Genomic DNA, 23,024 nt, shown 5'->3' on the forward strand with positions numbered 1-23,024 from the left:
CTGTCCTACACCCCAGTGCACACCTGGCCTATAATTAGAGGAATAGCACACAAAATACAAAAATACTCGAACACGAAATAAAACACAACAACGCAGGATTTCCCAGAGAGACACAAGATGTAAAGATATGTATGTATGATGATATGCAGTATGACAACATAATGAAGAAGATAATCAAATACTCACTGCTGTGATGAACTTGGTGCCCTGTGGCTGGAGGTCTTCATCTTTCTGGAAAATTGAAGGAGACGCTATGGAGGAGGGAGGCGTGGAGGAGCAGAGGAAAGAGGGCTCATCATCATCATCATCATCGTTGTTGTTGTTGTTGTTGTTGTAGGAGTCCATGACGATGCTGGGGTGCGTGGCTACGGTGACGGTGCTGAGCCCTGTTACACTGTCACTCGAGGTGCACTGGGATGACGTCTCTGAGCTTTCAGTGACTGTGACACAACAATGACAAACACACATTAATACTTAATTAATATATCAGACAGAGCTACATTACATTAAGTGGGTTTTCAAAGCTTTTATTGTTAAAACTCTGGTGTGGATTTAAAATATTTGGACTTTAGCGCCCCCTACTGGTGTAATTTATCCTGTTTACTTGTTGCTTGCTGCTGTTTTTATCTAACATTTTAATAACCTTTGATTGTGTTTATCTTTACTTAATTTATCTATATATATAAGTATATAATCTATACTTCAATTGATAAATGCCAAATTATAATACATAGATATTTTCAATTGTTCAAACTGTTTTTTTATTGTTGTTTTTTTTGTCAGTCCACATTTTGATGTCTCTCTGTAGGTTGATACAGATTCCGGCACTTAAAGCTATGGTCTACGATTTGAAAGACGATGAGAAAGATTTGAAAAAAGCGGAAGGGGGTGGGGATGAGGCGCAATGAGGAGCAGGGGAGTCGAGGGGATTGGATGGAGGGTATGAGAGAGAAATTGCCCTATTGGTCAATTTCTCTGCAGGCCTGCAGCCGCTAGAGAGAATGGATTTTTTTCACTCCTTTTGCTCTTCACATTGTGTAGGTCGTGCTATAGGGCCAAAACCACCATCTAAATGACGTTAATAATAATGATCAATCTTTCAAATCGTAGACCATAGCTTTAACATTACATGATATTCTTGTGTATATATAATAAATATAGATATAGAGAAGGCATAATGTGCTGCAGATTAGGAAAATTAAAAATCAAATATTTCACCCAAATCAACCAAGGTATTTCTGTATCTGCTCCATTTTTTAAGTTATCCAATTATTAAACCAAAACAAGCGTTATCAAACTGAAAATAGCCACTCACTCATGGAGGGCTGACTCCCTGTGTCCTGCTCCAGCTCGTCCTCCTCTATGCAGTCATACGGCCACTGGGCAAAGGAGGGAACGGTGGTCACTGGGTACGGATGTGTGTGTGGGTGAGAGGGCGAAGAGCACAGGTGGAGATTGAGGGAGCCCAGCAGGGAGGAGGACGACTGGCTGCTGGAGGAGGAGGTGCTGCTGTTGGAGATGGTGGAGTGAGGTCTCTTAAACGAAGTGCAGTGTTCAAACGAGGGCACGGCGATGGAGGCTCTGGTCCTGGATTCTGCAGATAGAGAAAAAACACAGTGAGCCGTCAGATCAAAAGTGACGTGAAGGTATGGAGAGAGGCTTTTTTTAATTGGTGATGATTGATGTGTTTTTATAGCATCTCAGATTAAATCAAGAGCTGCTAAGTACAATATTTACTGTGATGATCCCTAAAATTCAGTAGGGTTTGATTACATCATTTGAATCGAGCTCACCTGACCCCTTCATTATATAGTCAATGGCTCTGTCGCTGATGGCTGCATCACTAGGCTTGATGTCCATGAAAGGTTTGCTTCCAATCCCCATTGAAACCATCTCCCGCATGCGCAACTCTGAATTCCCAAAAAAATATCTTTCTTTATTTATAAAATCCAAATGTTACCTGGTCAGAGATTTATTTTTTACTTTATTTGTAAAGACCCATGCAGGGAATAGCTTGTGCACAACTGGATGACAGGGGATACATACCTCTGTTTCTGAGCGCCTGCCTCCACAGGATCTTGCCAATAATGGCGGTCCAAACCGCCTTGACCTCTGAAGAGCTGGCTTGAAGTATAAACGTGTCCTGCGACTTCCTCCGACGGAACCAGATCTCAAAACGGAGGCCGCTGTCACCAACGTTTTCAGTCATACCTATCTCTGCTGTCTAAACAGAAAAGAATAAAAAAAAACATTACATTTACTGCCCTCATACAAACAGTCCAAAGACGGCCCCTCAAAACAATAAATTCTTACTTTGAAGGACTGTTTGTAGATGTAAATGTCATATCCTCCCTCTATCTTCTTGGTCTTGCTGAAGAGGATGAGGTCTTCAAACAAGAAGACATGGCGGAGGTATTTCCTGCGTCCACACCAGACTATGAACTCATCCTGGCAGCGGAGTTGACCCTGTTCTTTTAGGTTCACCTGAAGAGGAAACACGACCGGTCACATGCGTCAGACAGAACAATACAATTCCTGATGGGGATCTAACCTCACTCTACTGTATACACAACACCATGACCTCCAACTCCAAAATAAGTGTAATGGCCTAGGGAAAATATTCCCTAATAACAGCTGCACATGGCCCTGTGCTCATGAATAACTGCTTACATCACAGCCCCGAATGGCATCCATCGCCAGCAGGTCGTTGCCGTGGCGAAGCTGAAACTTGACCAGCTCTTCAGCGGTGCGGAGGTCACTCAGCTCCTGCTCCTGGGACTGGCTGCACTCCTTTATCAGGTCTTTCAGCAACAGGGCGTATTTGCTCATCCTCTGTATGGGCTTCAACAGGTAGGACGCCAGGTCCATCTTGTCCCCGAGCTCCATTTGCTTATTCTGGAGAGACACATAGCGAGGATGACCGTTAATGTTAATACCAGTGTAACAATGTGGGGCTAATATCAGAAATATTGTGATTCTTGTTAGGTTTATACAGTAGGTGTGTACTGTTGAGTTCAGGCTTTGTTTTAGAGCCTGACCAATAATAAACTTCTGCTATCAAAGAGTTTTAAAAATCCAATAATACTAGGGAACAAACAAACGTTTCATAAAAGTATGCCATACCCTTGGTTGTTACAGTATTGTGAGAAAATATGACTGAATAACATGAAGAAAAACTACAGATGGTTTCCAAATGTCTATGTAAATAAAAGAGTGGGGTTAGAATCTCACCACACACATACATTTGTAATGAGCGTTAAACTGGCAGCATTGGTCATTTCAAAGTGCTTCCAGGGCTCTTGTGTGTGCATTGTTAATATTGTGAGTTTGGCCTTGACAGAGTGAAGCTTCTTTCATCTATGATATGACCCATTTTTGTGGCCGGGAGTATGCAAAATGTCATTTGATGATGCGTTAACTGAGGAATGTAAGGGTTTTCAGAAGTACCTTAAAGAATTCGTTCCCATGGCTGCAGAGCAGGGCGTCCGACTGGGGCTTGTTCTTGCTGTAGAGAGCATACATTCCAAACTGATCCTCCTACACACGAGATTGACATGTTACAACACCCACTACAGTAAAACGCACGCTGACATTTCAGTATGCTATGAATGATTGAGCTGCAAAGAGAGTGTAAATGTAATCGTATGGATTCCGCCATCAGTTACGCTCATTATGATGCCGACAAGTGACTTAAACACATGGGTGGCGTGAGAGTGAAACCGTGGCGCTACACTGGGAACGTATGCATGAAGTTGTTTTAGGAAAAGTCACGACCGACAGGTAAACACATTATCACTGAGCCACCAGACCCGAGTGCTGTTTTTAAGCTGTCAGCGCGCTGCCTGAGGGCCGACTGACTTGACTGATTCACTGTGTGGACTCACGTGTCGGAGAAAACAGCTGCTGATGGACAGCGGGGAGTGGGCACAGGACTCCAGTTCCTTCAGGAAGTACTGACTGTGGAAGTCCCAAAGCTTCTCCACATTCCCGAAAATGATGCTGCGTTTCCCCCGCAGGTCCTGGGGCACATCCAGGCGCTCCATTTCGGGGAAATAGTGCTCAATGATGTAGCTGAGAGACCGCACATACTCCCTCTCTGTGGAGATCATCTCATCCATGATGTGCTGCACTTTACTGGTGAACAGAAACACATAAACAATGTGATGATTGGCTTTGTATTTGGTCATATCTCTCATTTTCTGTACACATACACATATATTTTTGTGCTACACACACACACACACAAACAAAGTAATGTCCCGGTATCAGTGGTTCCCCTGCTCACCTGCTCTGCTTCTTGCCGTCTCCGTCGCTGCGTCTGCTATGGGTCCTGGTGGGCGTGGACATGCTGCGGCTCCGTCCCAACGCAGGGCTCATCACATCGGGCCTCTGCAGCTTCTTCTCCGCCGACACGTTGTTCGCCACCTCCAAGCCCTTGATGTACACCCCCGTGTAGCCGTGAATGTGGCTGACATCCGAATGGCCGCCGTCTCTCTGCATCAGCTCGTAGCTCACGGTCTTCTTCATGATCTTCTTCATCGGCTGCTTGCGGAGGCGGGCGGCCCCGGTGTAGACAGGCTCCGAGTGGCAGGAGATGGTCGAGTCGATGGTGCAGTCGCTGTCCGTGTCGTCGAACATGGACGGACTCTGCCTCAGTTTGCCGTCACAGTCGGGAGGGAAGGTGAAGTGTGAGGAGGAGGAGATCGTACTGGAGGGACTTTTGGAGAAAGGCCCGGCAGAATGAGGCTTGTTATCCTCAAAAGTCAACGGTGCAATCATCCCAGGTAAAAGCACACACCCATTAGCTCCATGCTGCTCTGTCGTGGCCATCTGACTCTCTGCGGTCTTTGAAGGAGCCGCTCCGTCGCCAGCCGCGGAGCCCTGCGCTGCCGTCATGGCTCGGGCCAAGGTCTCTTCCAGCTGCTGTTTGGTCTGCTGACATTTGTGCCACACCGTGGTCCACTGCTGCAGCTGCTGAGGACTGTCCAGGGAGAGCACCATGCTGTTGAGGCTGCTGAAGTTGTCCATGGAGAACTTGGAGGCCTCGGTGTAGTAATCCTGCAGGTTCTGAACCACAGATGGTGAAAGTCCGTCGCCTGCACCGTCCATGCTGAGTTGATGGAAATAATCCTGACAATGGTCCATCCACTGGTTTGCCTGGAGGTTTGAAACAGTGGTGGTAATAAAGTAAAGTGATAGTAATAGAGTAGTATGTCGATATTAGATCAAAGATCAGATTCTAGCTTTAAGGCAACTCTGCATTAGAGAACATGTTAGGGGCAGTTGCACAATGAGATTTTCCAGAGTAGTAATTTTTCTTCCTAATCTTGCTCTTGTACTTCCTCTGGTCAACTATAGTCAAAGTATGGTCAAGTTAGGGATGGGAGCAAACTCCTTTAAAGTTGGTCAAGTGGTAACAAGTATCAAAGGTACTAATACCAGCAAAAAAAAGAGTCTCCATGGTAAAACCTTTCCTCTATAAAATATTTTTCATTACTTTAAACAGAATAACTTGTATTCCTTGATTTAGGGGAAACACCTGAAGAGAATCTGTGCAACACTCCTTGAACTAAGGGGAAATTATACTGGAAAACATAAGGTGTTTTGGATGAATCCTGAAATCCAAATGTGAACTGTGACGTAACTATGGCCAGAGCACAGACATGATTTTTTTTTACACTTACTGAGTCATAAAACTCGTGCAGGTTGGTGAGGATGTCTAGCTGGGCCTTCCTCCGCTCCACTCTGCTCAGGATGGATCCCAGATGCTGCTTGAAGTCGAGAAGAGCCGAGCCTGGAAGAGACTCCGGAGACTCTTTGACAAGCTGAAGGCCCAGCCTCTGTTGGTGCTGTCAGGATAAAGGAGAGATCAATTTAGCACTGACTGTCTTCTGGAAGTTAGATATAAAAACTAATTTACGCATAGAAGGTTTAACATTTGTTATGGAAGCATATTTTTTGCACTATTTACCACAGATTCCTGCAGAAACTGATCCAAGCTCTCTCTCATCTCCTTAATTTTGTCCACAGACAGAGTGAGTGATTCCAAGGGCACGAGCTGCTTCTCTCCTTCAACACTGAACCAGAGTTTGATCTGAAAGGAGAGAGGAGTTTTCAGGGATTTGTTTCCCAAATCTTTTTGTTGAGGGATAAGTAAAAAAAATCTGCAGCAGAGATGACCATATGTGAAGAGAAACAAGTCACCTGTTGTGTTTGTTCTTCAAACCTGCGAACCTCCAGCAGACTCTCTAACTGTTTCTGAGACTTGTTGGACAGGATCACAAGCTTATGAACCTCTTCATCCACTTGGTTGTACAGTGCATTCAACATGTCTACAGCATCTCTGAAAAAGATGAGGTAATGGGAAGTTGATGTTTTATTTTTATCATCACAGGCACAACCCATAATAATGTCCGAGAATCCATTCCCTCCTCCTGTAGTACCTGTAGTTTTCATTGTCACAGGCCTCTTCCTTCCTGATGCGGGCAAGGACAGTTCCTCCCTCTAGACGCAGTCTGTTGAGACGAGTGTCGTCTAACACACACTTCATCAGATGCCTCTGCTGCTCCATCACCTCAGACACTTCCTGAATCAAACACACACACACACAAAGTAATTACATGACAATACATTTCCAAAAGTGGATCTAAACAAACAACATAAGTAGAGACACATCTGCTCAGTTTTAAACTCAAAACAAAATCCTGTCAAGGTTATTGATCTCCACTGCACAAACATCATGGTCGTTAACCATAAAACAAAATCCTCAGTTGTTTACTCCAGCAGTGAGCTATTGTGTGTCAGTGGACACACATAAATCACAAGGCCAGACTGCCTGCAGGGGCTGGGTCTGACCTTTGAGGTCTTCAGGTTGCCGCTGTTGCTCAGTGTGCTAATGGACTCCTGCAGGGAGGAGATGGCTGCGCTACAACTGCTGGCAAATGGTTCAATTTTCTGTGAAAGAAGGATGGAGAAAAAGAGAAAGAGACAGAGGGGATAATTAGCAGTGTTTGGTGAAAAGTAGAGGACTGTCCCTGTCCAAGCTGAGTCAGAGAAGTCATATTCCCATATCTGAAACTGATCACGTTTCAACTGGCCCAGGAAAGCTGTTTGTTGTAGCTAAACATAACCTTGGCAAAACAGCAAATAGTATAATTTTCTCTTTTTGCTTATGAAAAACAAGCGTCAAACGGTAAACTGAAATCCTCCACCCTTTCCAAGCCTTAAAGTAGGTTTAAAACTGCACATTGTGGGCTGCCGTCACACCCACCTGTCTGAAGTGGATCCAGTGGTTGTGGTCGTAGTGGAAGGTGCCCTCCAAGTCTCGTGTGAGCTGGGTTTGGTCGATGTGTTTCAGCAGGGCCTTTAGAGAGGACAGCGTCTCAGTCTGTGACGAGACAAAAACAACAAAAACAAACGTGAACACACACTCAGGTCTCAGTGTCTCCTGTCCTCTTTCAAAGCTTCTGTATCTTAAATGTCCAAAGGCCAATCCCTGCTCACCACTAATCTCTGTCATCATGGCCTATAGCAGTGATATTAGATAGGGATTTGTCAAATTTGAGTCTTCTTTCTTATCAAATCTATTTGGATTTAGCACTCAACAACACAAATACATGACTTTATTTGACAAACCTCAAATAAAAGCCTTTATTTACCTGCACACCGATGTCTCGCTCAGGTTTAGCTGCTGCTTCCTTGTCCACCAGGAAGAGTACAGAGTAAAGTGCATTTGGTATCAAAGCCTGAAAAAACAAGAACAAAACATGCACATGCCATTTTTAAAGTCTCTTAAAATTAAGAAAACAACATCACAAGATGAGCACATTTCCAAGAACGGCTAAATACTGAAAAATAGGCGTTTAAAGTGAGTTGTGCATGTGTTGTGGTTTACAGAATTATCAGCCTTACATCAGAGAACTCATCATCATAACATGATGATACGTCTCTGACGAGCCGGCTACTGCCAACCCACTCCCAGTGTGTGGTTAAAAACAGACAAGTAAGCACAGGCTTCTCCACAAGAGCCCTAGGCCAGCCTTTTTCACAAAAATGTCTTGGAAGTGCAGTCTCTACCAATTTAAGGTGTGCCCTTTAACAAAAAACAAAACACAATGTGTCAGTCAGAGACCGAGAGATAAAACAATACAAACTATGTGTGAGGAATTTCATGGTGTAGAAACCCAGAAAAAGAGAGGGAAGAGAAAGAGCATTACAGGGACAGGACAACTGGATTTAGCAGAGCCTGAAAACTCTTTGGGCGTGTTGGAGGGTAATTACATATTTTCCACTGTGGGCTCACCTGCAGTTCAGACAGCGATGCCAACAGGGCTGGAACGGGCTGCTGCCTCCTGCTGTCTATTACAACAGTCAGGCCTTGATGACGCCTTTCTTTTCTAAAACCAAAGCATTAAAGGTTAGTGCATGCCTTTGTCAAGCAGCTGTGTGCAATACTATGGTATATTCTCTAAGCAATGCAGTTGGTGCTGCTGGCTGATAAACAAGGTTTCCTGGTTAAGAGACATTTCGTCTGTGCAGCCTTGGTGCGTGTAGGTATTTGATTGCTTTACAAAAGTTATGGATGAACAAACAAGCCTGCTAGAAACAACCTGACTGTAAAACAGCTGATTTTTCATTCTCAAGTTCACAAATAATTCATTTTACTAAAATGCTGACTTTACTTAAAAGTAATAATACAACAAAATATAATACAATAACTGTTTTACAACAATGTAATTGTCACTTTTTTATTAAAATATAACGGAGGTATTTATGTAAAATATGTCTTTATAGACAGTGTGATAAATGCTGACAAATATTGTGTGACCTGAATTGTCCTCATATCTGCTTCTACCTAGATTACATTAGTTATTCGGATTCAGATTCGGCTTTATTTGTCCTTTGCAGGAAACTTGTTTTCACCAACCCGTACAAACAAACATCCTCAAGATGCAACATACACTATACACATACCCACATTACTGTAATACATCACCCACATGTAATAGACAAAACACACATTTAGCGAGGGGACAAAGCTCCTGCTGAATTTATGTGTTATTCTACAGTATGTTTATTTACTGCTTTCTGCATTCATAAATTCTGGGTGTGTCAGTTGACACCTCAGAGCTGTGAAACCTCCTGAAGTTATTCTAGACACAGACAAAATGAAACCTACGTGTGCGCGACTTACCGCAGTGTGGAGTAGTAGTAGCCCAGTAAACAGGTGAGGTCATTGACCGTGCAACTCTCACCTGCCCACACCTGAGCTCTGGTGCACACCTGCAGCACTGCCCTCCCACTGCGATCTCTGTTTCCTGGAAGAGAGAGGGCCAGCAGGGGGTCAGCACTTTACACTCACAGGTGTCTGCTATGCAGTTTAGTGAACACACAAGACCATTTAATGCTGCATCTCTCGTATGAATGTGATGTCAAAATAAGGGTGGAGATAAAGCATCGCTCATCTCCTACCTGGCAGGATAACGGCGCCCGATGCCAGCAGCTCCTGATCGACCTCCGACGCCCCTTTGGGGAGGACTGTGTTGCCGTCGCATGAGGAGCTTGATACCGATGCCAGCCTGATGGCGGCTCCGTTGGCAGCTTTAGGACTGTGTAGCTCCTCTCCGCTATGTCTGCGCTGCCTGCTCTCACTCCTGATGCTGACGTCGTCACGCTGTCCTGTGGAGATAATTACAAACAGTGAGAACAGGTGACATTTACTGGCAACTACGGAACGAAAATAGAGATCATTCAAAATGAGACGTTTTCCCTTCACCTCAGTGCTTTCTCACTTCTCCGATAACACCTTGCGAAACAAGTGTTTACCAGCGGTAACCTGCGTGTAGGTGGTGGTGTGCTATAGTAGTGAGTTCACACTGACTCACTGTGGGCACCAGGTGTTTAGTCATAGGTAACTCTGGGGTTATTAGACTCTTAGATCCTCTCCTCCTCCTCCTTGTCTTCAGCCCTCCATAGCTCAAGGCTCTGTTTATAGGAATGCTGCTCCTGACATTCCCAAATGGTAGGCCTACCACACTTTTTAGACTTGATCATATTCCTGACTGAGGCAGCGAAACAACATTCAAATCTTCACACAGAGCACAGTATCTGTGTGTGTAGACTCTACTGGATACTTCACTGTGCCATGGCCAAGGAGGAAAGTCAACAACTGGGGTCAAATGGGCTGCACACAATAGAGTTGAGCTGTAGCAATTCGTTATCAGTTGATCAACAGGACAGAAACAAGCAACACATTTAGTTATTGATGAATTATTTCAGTCAAATATAATAAAAGTAACTAATAAAGTTTTTCAAAAATAAAAGTCTAAATTCTCTGATTTTAACATGTCAAATGTGAATTTTTGCTGCTTTTCTCTGTCATAATGTGGACTGTTGATTACCGTATCACTTTGGAAATTACAAATTGCAATAAAAAATATGTAAACAACTATTGATTTGTAATTGATTTTGTAGTGGTCATCATAAAAATAGGCTGACACTAAAAGCAGCTCTGATAGCAGCATGGTATATACAGTACCTGGGTCTGGTGTGTAGCTGTAGGATTTTTTTCAGTGGGTTTCCTTTGTTTTGCCAAGTACCCCCCATGCACACTCAATATACTAGTATACCTCATGTATACTTGCATTATGCCAGTCAAAGACCCAAGTTGAGGCAAAAGCTGGCATTAATATTTCACCACAATGTTAAAAACACCATCTAAAAATAGTCCAATTATTAACAGGCCTAAAACTTCACATAAAACCTCAATTGGCTGTTGTTCAACCAATTCTGCCAAAAAAAGACCTGTGCCTGTTTGACACCTGTTGTGTGTTGTCTCTTTGAAACAGTTTGAGGCCTCTTTACATTGTCCTGCTACGTTCTGTGACAGTAAACCCACCCAGCTCAGCCTCTATTGTCTTCAAACAGTTGGTGCATTTCCTGTGCGACTGTGAGGTCGGGCTTGTGTTTGCTGCATGTTTCCTAAATTGCTTTGTTGTAAGAGGAAGTGACAAAAGTAGAGTAAAGCCTCCTGAGTATTGTCCTGAAAGTCTGTTTTTTTGTGTCATCTACTGGATGCATTTTGAAGCCGTCACAACGGTTAAAGCCGCGCCGGCTGCTGATCTGACTTTACTGATCATGTAAATAAAAAAAGTGTTTTGATGCTGCAGAGTTTGCTGGCTCACACCGTGAGTAATTCAAGCCTTGCGGAGTAAGTTTTTTCAGAGCACTGTGAGTCAGTGCAAGTTAGGTCTCGTGTTTCTGAAGTGAATGGACTCTCCAAAGACACAGGCACAGATTGAAAGGCTTTTTTTTCCCCCCGTGGATCCCCAGTGGCTGCTTGGTTCACAAAGGAAACTTTTGTAAATGAGGCAACCCATCTGAGATCAGCGCAGCCCCCAGTCCCAATAACACTGTGGGGTCATCTCATTGTGGGATGCTGGGGTGCCTGTGGTTAGTTTACAGGGTTTACAGGATCTTTTGTTGCCTTTGAAATGTCGTTGTGGGAAACCTGCTTTGCAACAGCTGAAACACAATCCCCTCTGAGGTAATCTCAGCAACAGTGATGTGAATTAACTACTGTATTTTTGCAGAGTTGTGGCACTGTGGCCGCTTTAACACATCTAAATGAGCACATGTATGACTTTAAAAAATATGGCCACACAGTTGGAGAGTACGAGCTATGGTCTGGCACTGTCCAGGTTAAATAAATTCAGTCGGTTTCCACCTCACATTTCAATTCACGGAAGAGGCTGTATTTTCTAAAAACAGCATGATTCCCAGTGTGGTATTCTCATTGCCGCTTTCCTGAGCTACCCAGTGTGAACCAACACAAAACAAAACAGAATGACAGTGGTAAAGAAAACACAGAGTTGTGACTAAAATTCTGTTTCCAGGGTTGGGTCGTACCTGTCTCCTCATCACGCCAAAAAACACAAAGTGTGAGCTTTGAAAAGCCATCTGTCACCAGTGACAGCGTTAATGCTACAGAGATACGGGCTCAGATATCAGCTCCAACCACCAGATGAGCTGTTGTAACCAGTCCTGCTGCAGGGTACGATTACACATCCTGATGAGCAACCACAATCATCTAACTATTAAGATCGAAACTACGTTTTCATGCCCTTGGGTCATAGTATTTGAGAATGGAAATGAACTATGGACTGATGATTCAGCCACTGCTGGAAAATGCCAAGCTTGTCAATGCTGAGCTTTAATGTTGTGTAAAAGAACACATCACTAAAACAGAATCGACTGGTTTCGAATGCTGAAAAATTTTTTTTAGGATCTTAAACAGATTCATAAGTCAGCAAAAAAGACAGAAAACATATTAAGATTAACAGATGAGGTTGTGGTTATTTTATGTTTTTATTGCCCAATGAAAAAAACAAAACTAACCATGTTAGTCCATCTGGAAATACTTTTGCCTGCCCTACCCTCTCTGTGGCATTTGTTTTACTGAAGATGGAAAGCTTTAAAAAGAAATTGGTCACAAATATATATATTTTTTAGATAACTGGCAACAGGTAAAACCAGTTCATTTAGCATGTACGTTTTTTACATATGGATTAAAAGACATTTTGATGGTCTAGTGAGCATTTATGGTAGAAGTACGGTGTGTATGTGGCGCTGACCCAGAATAAAGTACAGTCCTCATGTTGTTGTTTTTAACATTGTCCTTAATTCACAACTTTAGATGTACTACAATGTACATACACAAGGTATTATTATCACCAAAGTAATTTTTCAAGATTGTTTAAATGATTTTAGTAGAACTGTGATAGTATGAGAGAGAGACAGGACATCAGCAAAGAGAGAGGTTAGATTAGACTTAAACCCAGGCCGTTAGAGTAAGCCTTCATGGCACGCTCTCTATGGGGTGGGCCCCCCTTATTGCCAAAATGTAGTCTAAAGTACTATACAAAACAGCCTAAAAAAGTCCAAAAAGGACTTTTAATATTTAGTATTTATAATATAAATATTGTGTAAATGACTAAAGTATTAGTAGGAGTAGGAGTATTAAAGGAGTAAATTGAGTTTTGGCAGGTTTTAGTGCAGGTGAAGGACAATGTATTTGTAATATGAGAAGATGAAAAATGTCACCTCAGTGTGATTTTTGAACAGGGCGTTGGACATGAACGCATCATTACTGTATGTACCTGACTCCTCTTTGCAGCTTCTCCTCTCCGAACCGGGAAAAGCCGCCTCGATGTCCAGCTTCCCAAAACGGAGAGCGTAGCCATTCATCAGCTTTTTGGGCGAGATGCTGGCCGAGCCTCCGGACGACGACCGTTCCCTGTGGCCTTTAACCTGCCCCGCCTTGTTAGTCCTCTCCAGTGACTTTGACCTTCGCTCCGCCCGTCTCTCCGCGCTCCGTAACCCCCTCTGTAAGTACAGCAGAGGTGTGCTGGGCCTGGAGTCGTCGCCGCTGAGCCAGCCCCGGCTGCCCAGCCTTCGAGATAAGTGTTCCCTGGGGGAGGCGCGGGCGTCGGGGCTGCTGCCCGCTGTCGCCGTCCTCTCCCTGATGCCGGCACTGTGCTCCGGGCTTTCCTCCAAGATGGACTCGGAGCTGGACCCGAGGCTCATGGGGTTCTGCAAGGCCTCCATGTAAGACTTTCTGAAAAGCCTCCTGCTCTCAAAGGCTACAGAATCCCTCGGGATGCGACGTCGAGGGTTAGGGTTACTGAGGTCCGTAGTAAAAGACAGCATCTTGGACGCTCTGTCCCTCCCACCGCTGTCCTCTCCGCCCTCTCCTACTCCACGCTCCTCGGTGGGTCTTTCCATCTTAATGATGGGCGTAGCAGTGTCCGCTGCACCGATGCTGCGCCTCTCACCGGCCGAGTCCCTGTGGTTTCTGCTGGGTGACGTGGGCTCAGAGAAGATGGAGTCGGCTCCCTGAGAGTGCAGCGACTCTCTGGAGCTGCGGTGGCTGTCCAGGGTCCCGGTGGATCCGCTGGTGCTGCAGGCGCTGAGCTGGCCGCGGAAGCCGCCCCTGCTGCAGCGCGCTTGCATGATGGCGTCCGACGTGCTGCTGACGAACAGAGGGTTGACGACGTTCTTCCACGGCGTCCGGTACACTGAGGTGCCGGTGGTGAGCAGACAGTTCTGTAGCGGGTGCAGGTTTCGGTCGCGCGTTACATTCTGCAAGAACTCAGCCGTGAAGACGCTGCCATACATGCTCTCTGCGATGGGGATTTCTGCGATGGCCTGCCCGCTGGCCGACAAACATTTTATCACGAGCTTGGCAGTCTTGCGGCCCAGAGGAACTATCTGCAGATAGAAGTCTCCTTGCTTTAGCCGGACTTTGTGCAGAGGGGCGAGCTGCAGGACGACTTTCTCGTGGATGCAGAGAGGCCACCCCTCATGATAGAATAACAGGCCTCGGAACCTCACCTGAGAGAAAACAGAGAAATCAGTCAGTACCCACTCCCATGAAACAGTGTTATCATCTGTGTGTGTGTGTGTGCGTGTGCGCGTGTGACACGGCTCAGCTGTGGCGGCGTGTCTTGCATCATCGCAACAGACATCTGCAAAGCTGCGTTCAAACATATGTTTAACTTTAATGGGGAGGTGAGATGTTTTCATGGGATGCATCGACAGGATGAATCACTGTCAGTGATCATTTCACTAAAGGGGCAGACCTGTCTGATCAGGCCTGGTTTCGCAGCAACCACAACAACACAAATCTCGACTGTGACAGCATAAGAAAACAGACCCTAAGAGGGAGTAAAGACATTGGAGCTCAAGGGTTGACTTTTTTCATCTCTTATGAATGTCAAGGCAAAGACGGAGAAGGAGATCTTCCTCTGAAGCCTCTCTTATTGCCTGCAATACAAAGACTCTCCTGCACAGGCTGTTCTCAGGGGCTAGGCTTAGGTGAAACTATTGCTCTATGGCTATCGTCACAGTGTAATCACCAAGAGAGATGAATACGCAGGAATAAAGTTTCAGTACTCTGGTCATAGAGCTCTAACCCTCAGCAATCAAAGCTTTTCAGAGAGAATATTGAGTTTCACTTTGGACATAAGAGTCCATGGCAGCCTCTCAAACAGACCACAGATTCCCTCTGTTTCTCTATTCAGAGAGTGATGGCTGCTTTTCAGCTTGTTTTCCGAACAATAATCAACTCTGTCTCAGTCTGGTGCTCCCCCTTCCCACTGAGCAGAGATATTCACACTGTTCTCACATTGTTTTTCACAAACATTGTGTCTTATCGCTCCAGTCGCTTCTCTTTCAACACAAGGTCTTGGGCAAAGCACATAAGTTGGCTTGTCCTGACGCTGTGAAACATGTTGTGGTGCTGCTTTTATTGTGTTTTCTCCTCTTCATCCCTATCTGAGTCCAACAACGCTGCAGGAAATCACTAATGTTAGTAGCAGATAAATCTCTGACTGTGTTGTACCCTACGAGGAATTCAGAAACAAATCACAGTAAGCATTCTTGGCTCCCTCCATTTAACCTCAGGTGCCCTCGCGATGGTATCAACTACTCACACAGCTTTCTTGTTGGATGATCTGCAGAATCCTTTTGGCAGGGAGCAAGAAGTCGATGAGGCAGCGGAGCCCGTCTCCGCGGTACTGCCTCTCCACCACGCTGAAGAGCTGCCACAGGACGGTGGCAGCGGTGGCAGTGAAGGGGCGGTACAGGGCCGACAAAGTGCTCTGGATACAGTTGTCCAAAGACTCAGCGTCCTGGGGGAAAAAATTAAATATTTACGATGATCAGATCTGAATCACATCAGGCATGTGCTACAAATACTAACAACTATGAGGAGCATTTTCTCAACAGAGCATATGATACGACATGCAAGTCTACTTGGCTCCCCTTAAAACCATCAACTGTAGACACAAAAAGGACAATAAAGAGACATGGGTGCTGCTGTGTCAACAAACAAAGTTGTCAATTTTCCACCTGCGCTCAATTTTGTCATTAAAAAAGAATAAAAGAAAAAAATCTAATTAATATGGTGCACCAACCCTTTTTGTTTGACCCCTTACAGGGGCAGCACCTACTCGTGACCCACATCACAGGTTATGACCCTAATGTGGACACAGGTTGTGAGCAGGTCAACCAGAGAGCAAGTTTGCTTCCTCATGTTGTTTCATTCGAACATTTCAGACACGTGAAAAAGTTCAAGCTGAGAGGAAGTTGTTTACTTTCAAACCCTAGGATCCCCTTGTAGAGGCCGTACGGCCCAGGTTACACTTCCTACACAAACAGCCATTAAAATGACAAGGCATCTGCTTACTCCACATAAAATCAAATACTACATAATATCGCAGTTGCATATGCACATGATTCACTCTCGCTTAGCCAAAACAGTCAGGAAGCTTAAACATGACAGGAAACATTACATGTCAGCCATGACGGTCTTTCCATCAGAGAGAGGGGAAACACCTGGTAGGAGTGACCCCACCGTCAGCAGACACACAAACAGCCAAACTGGAAAGTCCAGACTGGACTCCAGCGCTGGCAGGGATGGTGCAACGTTATCCTTTAATAACAACCGTGTCATTGTTGGTTATTATCTGACCCCTACACGACCGCCGCGGTCCCCAAGCAGAGCAGACGACATGTCCGATGCTGTTAGCGACGACTCGTCCATTTGGGGAATACAGTAGATCTGGATGAGCTTGACCTGCTCTTGTGGTCATGTTTGTTGCTCAGGCTGTAGCTTTCCTCTCGGCGGTGAGAGCCAAGGCCAAACATCCCTCCGCTATCTGTCCTTCCCGAGTGGAACACAACAGAGAAGTGGAGACATCTGCCTCCAGTGATAACTGCACAGATACACAACGATGCCAGGGAAAGTCCCACACTATGACAACTGTGTACCATGTGCTAAGGAACGTGGGCCGTCGAGAACGAAACTTTCACTTGAGCTGCATTTACATGACAATAAAAGTGTATTAAAAGGGGGAAAAAAATCGACATGGAGAAATCAGGAGATGGTCTGTGCTGGGGGAATTGGGCCTGTCAGAGAGCCCATGTTTCACCCTTTGTAGGATCTGTCCTGTTGATCTAAGCTGCTCAGCACCATCAATTAGAGGCGAGTGAGTACAGTTCACTGCATTGGTACACATGCCACCACTCTACTACAAGGCGCTCATTGTGCACTCCGCCTCTCAAAGTGGTATGTGCTGTACAGTGTTGGTGTCCTGAAACAAAACGCCCACCTCCATTAGCAGTCAGCCTGCTTTTAGTGAGACAAAAATGTCTCTGGGCATTAGTCACTGTTGCACCCGGGAGGAGAAGAATAACATGGTGTTTTATTGGAGGAAAGCTAACAATGGGAGGAAAGCCCTCACTACATAGTTAGGACAGACCAGCAAGTTTCTCTTCAGGTTCCCAAGGCAGAAAAAAAACACAGTGGCAGCGAGGGAAGCAGTGTTTTGAAGAACAATTACTCAATGTAGAAGATCAGTGATAAATAAAAGGCTTTAAACCAGCTTGACCATGTAATCCACTGTGACAATATGTGACAATTATCTGAACAGTAGCTGCGTAACGTTTATATCCAGAGCTGTGAAAAAAATAAACATTAGATCATCAGTCCTGCAATGATTTATTACATAGGAGACAATAGATACAGCTCTGCCATTGTCAGGAAGGCATTTAAAGCTTTTCAAAAAGTGTCACCTGGCTAGTGGGAGACATATCTGCATGTCTCAGCAGAGTGACTGAGCTAAGCCGCCCGAGCTGAGCTTCCCATCCGCTCTGAGCCACAGAGGAATGCAGTGTGTATGGTTGTGTATGTCTAGCCTCTCAGACCCTCAGCCAGGACAGGAGTGGAGTGGGAAGTCCCACCCGATCTGATGCCAGGTCTTTGTGAGCGGCTGCCTGTGTGATGTGATGTGATGGGGGGGAGCGAGGTGGTAATTAATGGCTTCGAGCTCCAGGTGGGACACTTTTGTCTGTGCCGTCGGTAAAAAAAAAAAAAACAGCTGTTTGAGAGGTGCACGGGTCAGGTAAGTGGGCTAAATGGTGGGGAGTGGGAGGTGGTGGAGGTGGAGGAGAGGGGGGGGCTGCCTCACAGCTGAACAGGTAAACTGAGAAGATGGATTGTGGGTAATGTTAAGCAAACTTTTTAGTGGAGAGAGAGAGAGAGAAAGAGAGAGAGAGGGAGAGAGAAAGAGGGAGAGAGAGAGAGCTCAAACATGGGAAAATGCTGTGCTAGCTGGCGATTCTTAAAGTACAGCAACTTCTAAAGTGTCAGGGAGCGAAGAGGGGAAAAACGAGAGGGGGAAGAAAAAGAGAAGAGGAGGTGCATCACAGAGAAACAAAGAGCGAGAGACACAGAGAGACAGAAAGCGAGTGAACGCGAGGTGGTCACTGACACATTTAGTGGGTCAGGGACACAAAAGGCACTGCCTACCAGGCCTCCAGTGGAGCATGAAGCCACCAGGGGAGTGTAACAGGAGAGCCCTGGAGCCCCCATACAGGCTGCTCACTACCCAACCTGCACCGAGAGCCTCAAAGGCAGCGGGATGACAAAGGCCACAGGTTGCTCAGACCTGCCCCGCTGCCAGGTGCCACGACGCCAACAAAGAGGCCTAGTGAGACCCGACCATTGAGCCTGCAGTTTCATTCAGCTTTTGATCTGCTCCGGTAGAAATCCTATCTTATGAGAGGAGCAGGGGCGAGGAGAGAGAGGCTGGGATATGAAGTCAGACAAAAGATCAGCGCACTGTACGTACTAATACACCCCTGATGAATTCAACAACAGCAACAACAACAACGACCCTTATTAGTTACATAAAGAGGAAGCTGTTAGATCAAAACATTGTTGTTCCATTAATTATGGGTTGACACATAAATATGTATCAAAACAGACACACACACACACACACACACACACACACACACACACTACATACAAGAAAACACCCTCTGTGTATGGACCCTGGAGATCACACACTTCAACAGCACAATGTTAGAATGGCATTGTAAAAAGACACCTTAGTGAATGTTATAATGTTATCTGAGCAGATAAACCTTAACCCCTGAGAGGCTCACACTGATTGTGTGACACAGCCAGGGCTAATGGGTGACAGTGAGATCAACAATAATGGAAGTCTGGAGGTGATAAAGCGGCCCACCCACTTGTGTGCAGCAAAGGTTTTTTTTTTTTCCTAAATTTCTCTGCGATTTACATTCACATTCCTATCGCCCGAGTGAAATCTAAAAACTAAGAGAAATAGTTCTGCTAATTGCATTTTTTATAAATCATATATATGTGCAATCAAGAAAGTATTTTTATTTTATTTTTCGAGTACTCATTTTTTTATGTGTAGCCTTCACCACAAGTTAGTTATGAGAAAGATCTGATGTATTTATCAGCAGGCGACTAATGACTTTTTCCTACAGGAAGTAAACAACATTGACAGGATATTGTTCCTGAGAAGCCTTAACAGAGTTCACTTCACAGAGCTCATAGAGACATGGACTGTACACACAGCACATTCACTATCACACACGTTCACTTGTTTGATCGGGCTGTTGCATTAAAATAAATCCAAACAAGAACGTACATGGTGAATGGAGGTCCTTCAGCCAATCAGAGCAGTGATGAGCAGTGACAGCAGAGACAAAGGACACTAACAAAGTCTGTTGATACCTCTGCAGGGTAAATATAGAATGGATGCATACCAAAACAAGTGGGAGGATGATAAAGAAGCTTCACTTATCAGAGAGGATACAAACTTGTGCACTTCACTGACCCCAGAAATGATTATCAGCCTGTATGTCAAATCTTGTTTTCATTCCTTTTTTTTGTTTTTACAAATTTTTGTTGACAATGTTACCTAAGCAGAGAAGTCTGCATCGCCAACCACCAACAAAATAAAAATAAGATTTATATTTGACACTATGTACAAGTACTGATCCGTAATTTCAGTATTTAGATTAGATCATTATTCTCACTTCAGGGAATCAATATATGTATCTGTAATATACATTCAACAGATAGAGAGCACATTGAAGAGCCATAAATGAACAATTACACTCCCATTGTCATTAGCAAAATAATTTATCTATCTGACAACAGTGTTTTGCTACGAATATAAACAGTTACACACTGTGACATGTCATGTGCTCTAGTTGGAGAAATAATGAGGCTGTCATGGAATATGTGGAAGTAAACTAACAAGAAGGGATATGTGTATATACTGAGCAATAACATAATCCCAGATCAGCGTATTCACTGCCCACGCTCCTCCCTCAATTCATGCATGTGTAAAAAGCTGCCTGCTGTTTTGGCTGCTGAGTAAGAAGTCAAAATATCATCTGTCTACAAGCTGAGGCACTAAAAAACACCCATGATCCGAATGCACACACACACACACACACACACACACACACACACACAATCAAAGGTTTCCAAGAAGCCAGCTTGACAACAGATACAGAAGAGAAAAGGAAATCAAAACACATGGAGCAGAATCACACAGTAACTTCTAAAAAGTCACAGTAAAACTATAACAGCGTAAATTCAAAAACGTTGTTCAAGCTCGTACCTTAATACTCAGGTAGTTGTCACAACTCCGGGACTTTGCTCTGGAGTGCATTTTACCCAACGACAGCATTGAGAAAAAAAATTCCCAAACTTCAGTAAATAAATAAGTGTCATCAACTCCCAGCGCTAGAGTCCGGTGTCAGATCCACAGTGTAAGTGCTGCAAGTCATAGCTGGGATATCAACAGGTTCCACTTCTCTCCCCTTTCTCTCTCTCCCTCTGCGTCTGCTGTGGTGTTGGCAGCTGGAGCAGACTAAACTCCTGTCGGAGCGTGAGAGAGGCAGTGTGCTGGCTTCCCCCGTCACTCATCCTCCCTCCCTCCCTCCCTCCCTCCAACATAACCTCCCCCGCCCTGCTTGCTGCTGCTGCTCTGCTACTGAAGCCTCTTCCAGCTGGATAAATGCACACTGCTGCAGCTTCAGGCTCATCATTCAGGAAAACACACATACACACCACCTAACCTGCACACCCCCCACTGCATGAGTCCCAACACTCCACCCAGCAGGGGTCAGACTCTGACTAAGTCCTCTCTGCCCCCCCTGACCTCTTGCACCCCTACCTCCACCGGCAGCTCCCCTCCACCCCTCCTGCCACAATGGTCTGTCTTTGTCCCGGCAATACAAATGGACTAGGGTTTCAGCTTATTCTGCTGCTTTTCAAAAGGAAAAAGAAAGGAAGACATCAGCATAGGATTGGTGGCTCAGGTCACTCACTACAATGGCGTTCCCCTTAAATATTGTCAGGGGAACACACAATCCGTCACTGACATATGTGGAACATCCTCCTGTGACAGAAGACACATATGCCATCTCTGAAGCACACCGACAAACTGTCCTTGATAAAAGCTTTCCATAAGACAAAGCCTTAAAATAAACTTGGTTGTATCATTAATTAACATTCCTTAATGATGACATCCGACAGGCATCACAAGAAAACCCTCACCAAGGCACGAGACCGCAGGAGGCGGTGAGCGTTTCTTTACTGCTGGAACGCAGCAGCTCCTGTGAGAATGCGCGCTTTGTGTGAAAATGTGAAGATCATGTTAAGCCGGCTTGTGTAAACAGAGAAGGTAGTGAGGATAGTTAATTGGGTTGGTTTATATTTAGAGAGAGGCACTAGATTCTTGTCAGACGTCATTAGAGGCAGACATCACAATGGTCCGACGGGGAGATGAGCAGACATACAGAAGCCTGGCCGACACAAACACACCGCAGTCACTGTCATGTTGAGGGAAATGCACACTCTGATACCACACGCTCCTGGGAAGCACATGTCACGAAGACATAACTGTTAACTGAGACGTTACAATGTAAATCACCAGCTGCACTTATTGTTATATACACATGGGGATCCACATTTAGCCTTATGTATATATCTGCTGTATAATCTGCTATATAAAGAGACACACGTACCTCACGTATGAACTACGCAAATATACACTCCTCTTCCTCCAGCTCAGTGTTTGTACCATGGTTGACCCTATAATTTCTCCTGCCCTTGACTTTTCCAGTCAGTTGGTTTCACCGTCAGTGAGGGCAGATTTTCTCTTTTTATGTCTCCTCCATTCCCCAACATTTCTTTTCTCTTTTTCCTTCTTTTTAATTCTTACTTATCAAATTGGGTTGAAATTACTGCACATGAGCAACAAAATGGGTCAAGCTGAAGTCAACAAAGAGCCCAGGGCGGCACACGTCCAAGATGCAGATGCATCGGCCAACTGAGCCAGCAGGATCCCAGCGCTGAGGCAGATTTTAGTCCATCCTGTATAATTTTGGCCAAGGGAGTAAAAGACAGCAGCCATTACACATGGTGGCTGCTGCTGACGTTTTAAAAGTCTAAGTAAGTAGTTTTTTTTTTTGTTTTTTTTTTTACTGTATGTACTTATTCCCAAGTTGACAGCAGAGAGATGACAGGAAATGAGGGGGAATGACAAGTAACAAAGGTCCCTTGAAGCTCTCACCCTGGGAATGTTGTGGTCTATGGTTGACATTTTAACCCCTCGCCCACCAACGCAACCTAAACTTAACTGAGCTCCACAGTCTTAACTTTTATAGATGCTGCAGTTTATCAGGCTAAATGATTAGATTTCTCATTTAAATGAGTGCTCAAGTGCCTGGTGGACCCTACTCTGTATGATAATCATGGTATTCGTTAAATCAAGGCAAGAAACAGTATAATACACTATTTTATGAAGGGTGTCTGTGTTTTGTTTGGGTCTATTCTCCTCAGTTTAAGAGCTAACTCAGACTTATCTGACACTTATCTGATATCCTAATATATAAGAGGTATATATACAGAAAAGCATTGTTGATCCCATAAACATCCTTCTAACTATTTATATATCATTAACTATTTATACTATTTAGCAATTTTATTTCCATTATTAAGCCTAATTCAAGGCATTTATTAAAGGTTCAGTATTTAATAATCGGTAAGGTTTATTGGCAAAATACCCAGGGATATATTTGTGTATAAAATAAAATAAAAATGTGTCTGGTTTTCGTAGCCTTATAAT

General features: G+C 44.6%; 1 protein-coding gene across 6 annotated transcripts in view; it reads right to left on the reverse strand.

The window, feature by feature from the left end:
- The window catches only part of plekhg4b (pleckstrin homology domain containing, family G (with RhoGef domain) member 4B), a 35,766-nt gene that overhangs the window by 3,985 nt on the left and 8,757 nt on the right, over positions 1 to 23,024 (reverse strand). For 4 of the 6 annotated variants that reach the window (XM_085802070.1, XM_085802067.1, XM_085802068.1 and 1 more), the window contains exons 2-22: positions 15,492 to 15,689; positions 13,158 to 14,391; positions 9,472 to 9,678; positions 9,194 to 9,317; positions 8,303 to 8,396; positions 7,659 to 7,745; positions 7,271 to 7,387; positions 6,856 to 6,954; positions 6,444 to 6,586; positions 6,205 to 6,343; positions 5,972 to 6,094; positions 5,685 to 5,849; positions 4,286 to 5,157; positions 3,885 to 4,134; positions 3,448 to 3,537; positions 2,671 to 2,895; positions 2,314 to 2,484; positions 2,047 to 2,224; positions 1,794 to 1,910; positions 1,316 to 1,594; positions 187 to 440 (exon numbers count right to left, since the gene is read on the reverse strand). In XM_085802070.1, the coding sequence (XP_085658196.1) occupies positions 187 to 440; positions 1,316 to 1,594; positions 1,794 to 1,910; positions 2,047 to 2,224; positions 2,314 to 2,484; positions 2,671 to 2,895; positions 3,448 to 3,537; positions 3,885 to 4,134; positions 4,286 to 5,157; positions 5,685 to 5,849; positions 5,972 to 6,094; positions 6,205 to 6,343; positions 6,444 to 6,586; positions 6,856 to 6,954; positions 7,271 to 7,387; positions 7,659 to 7,745; positions 8,303 to 8,396; positions 9,194 to 9,317; positions 9,472 to 9,678; positions 13,158 to 14,175 (4,752 nt within the window). In that variant the 5' untranslated portion in view covers positions 14,176 to 14,391; positions 15,492 to 15,689. Of the gene's footprint in view, positions 1 to 186; positions 441 to 1,315; positions 1,595 to 1,793; positions 1,911 to 2,046; positions 2,225 to 2,313; positions 2,485 to 2,670; positions 2,896 to 3,447; positions 3,538 to 3,884; positions 4,135 to 4,285; positions 5,158 to 5,684; positions 5,850 to 5,971; positions 6,095 to 6,204; positions 6,344 to 6,443; positions 6,587 to 6,855; positions 6,955 to 7,270; positions 7,388 to 7,658; positions 7,746 to 8,302; positions 8,397 to 9,193; positions 9,318 to 9,471; positions 9,679 to 13,157; positions 14,392 to 15,491; positions 15,690 to 20,510; positions 20,799 to 23,024 lie in introns of those variants that run through there. The other 2 variants (XM_085802066.1, XM_085802065.1) reach the window with 1 other exon arrangement.

The sequence above is a fragment of the Trachurus japonicus genome, chromosome 16 (genome assembly GCF_045865225.1).
Source record: "Trachurus japonicus isolate A0001 chromosome 16, Traja_1.0".
Lineage (NCBI taxonomy): Eukaryota > Metazoa > Chordata > Actinopteri > Carangiformes > Carangidae > Trachurus > Trachurus japonicus.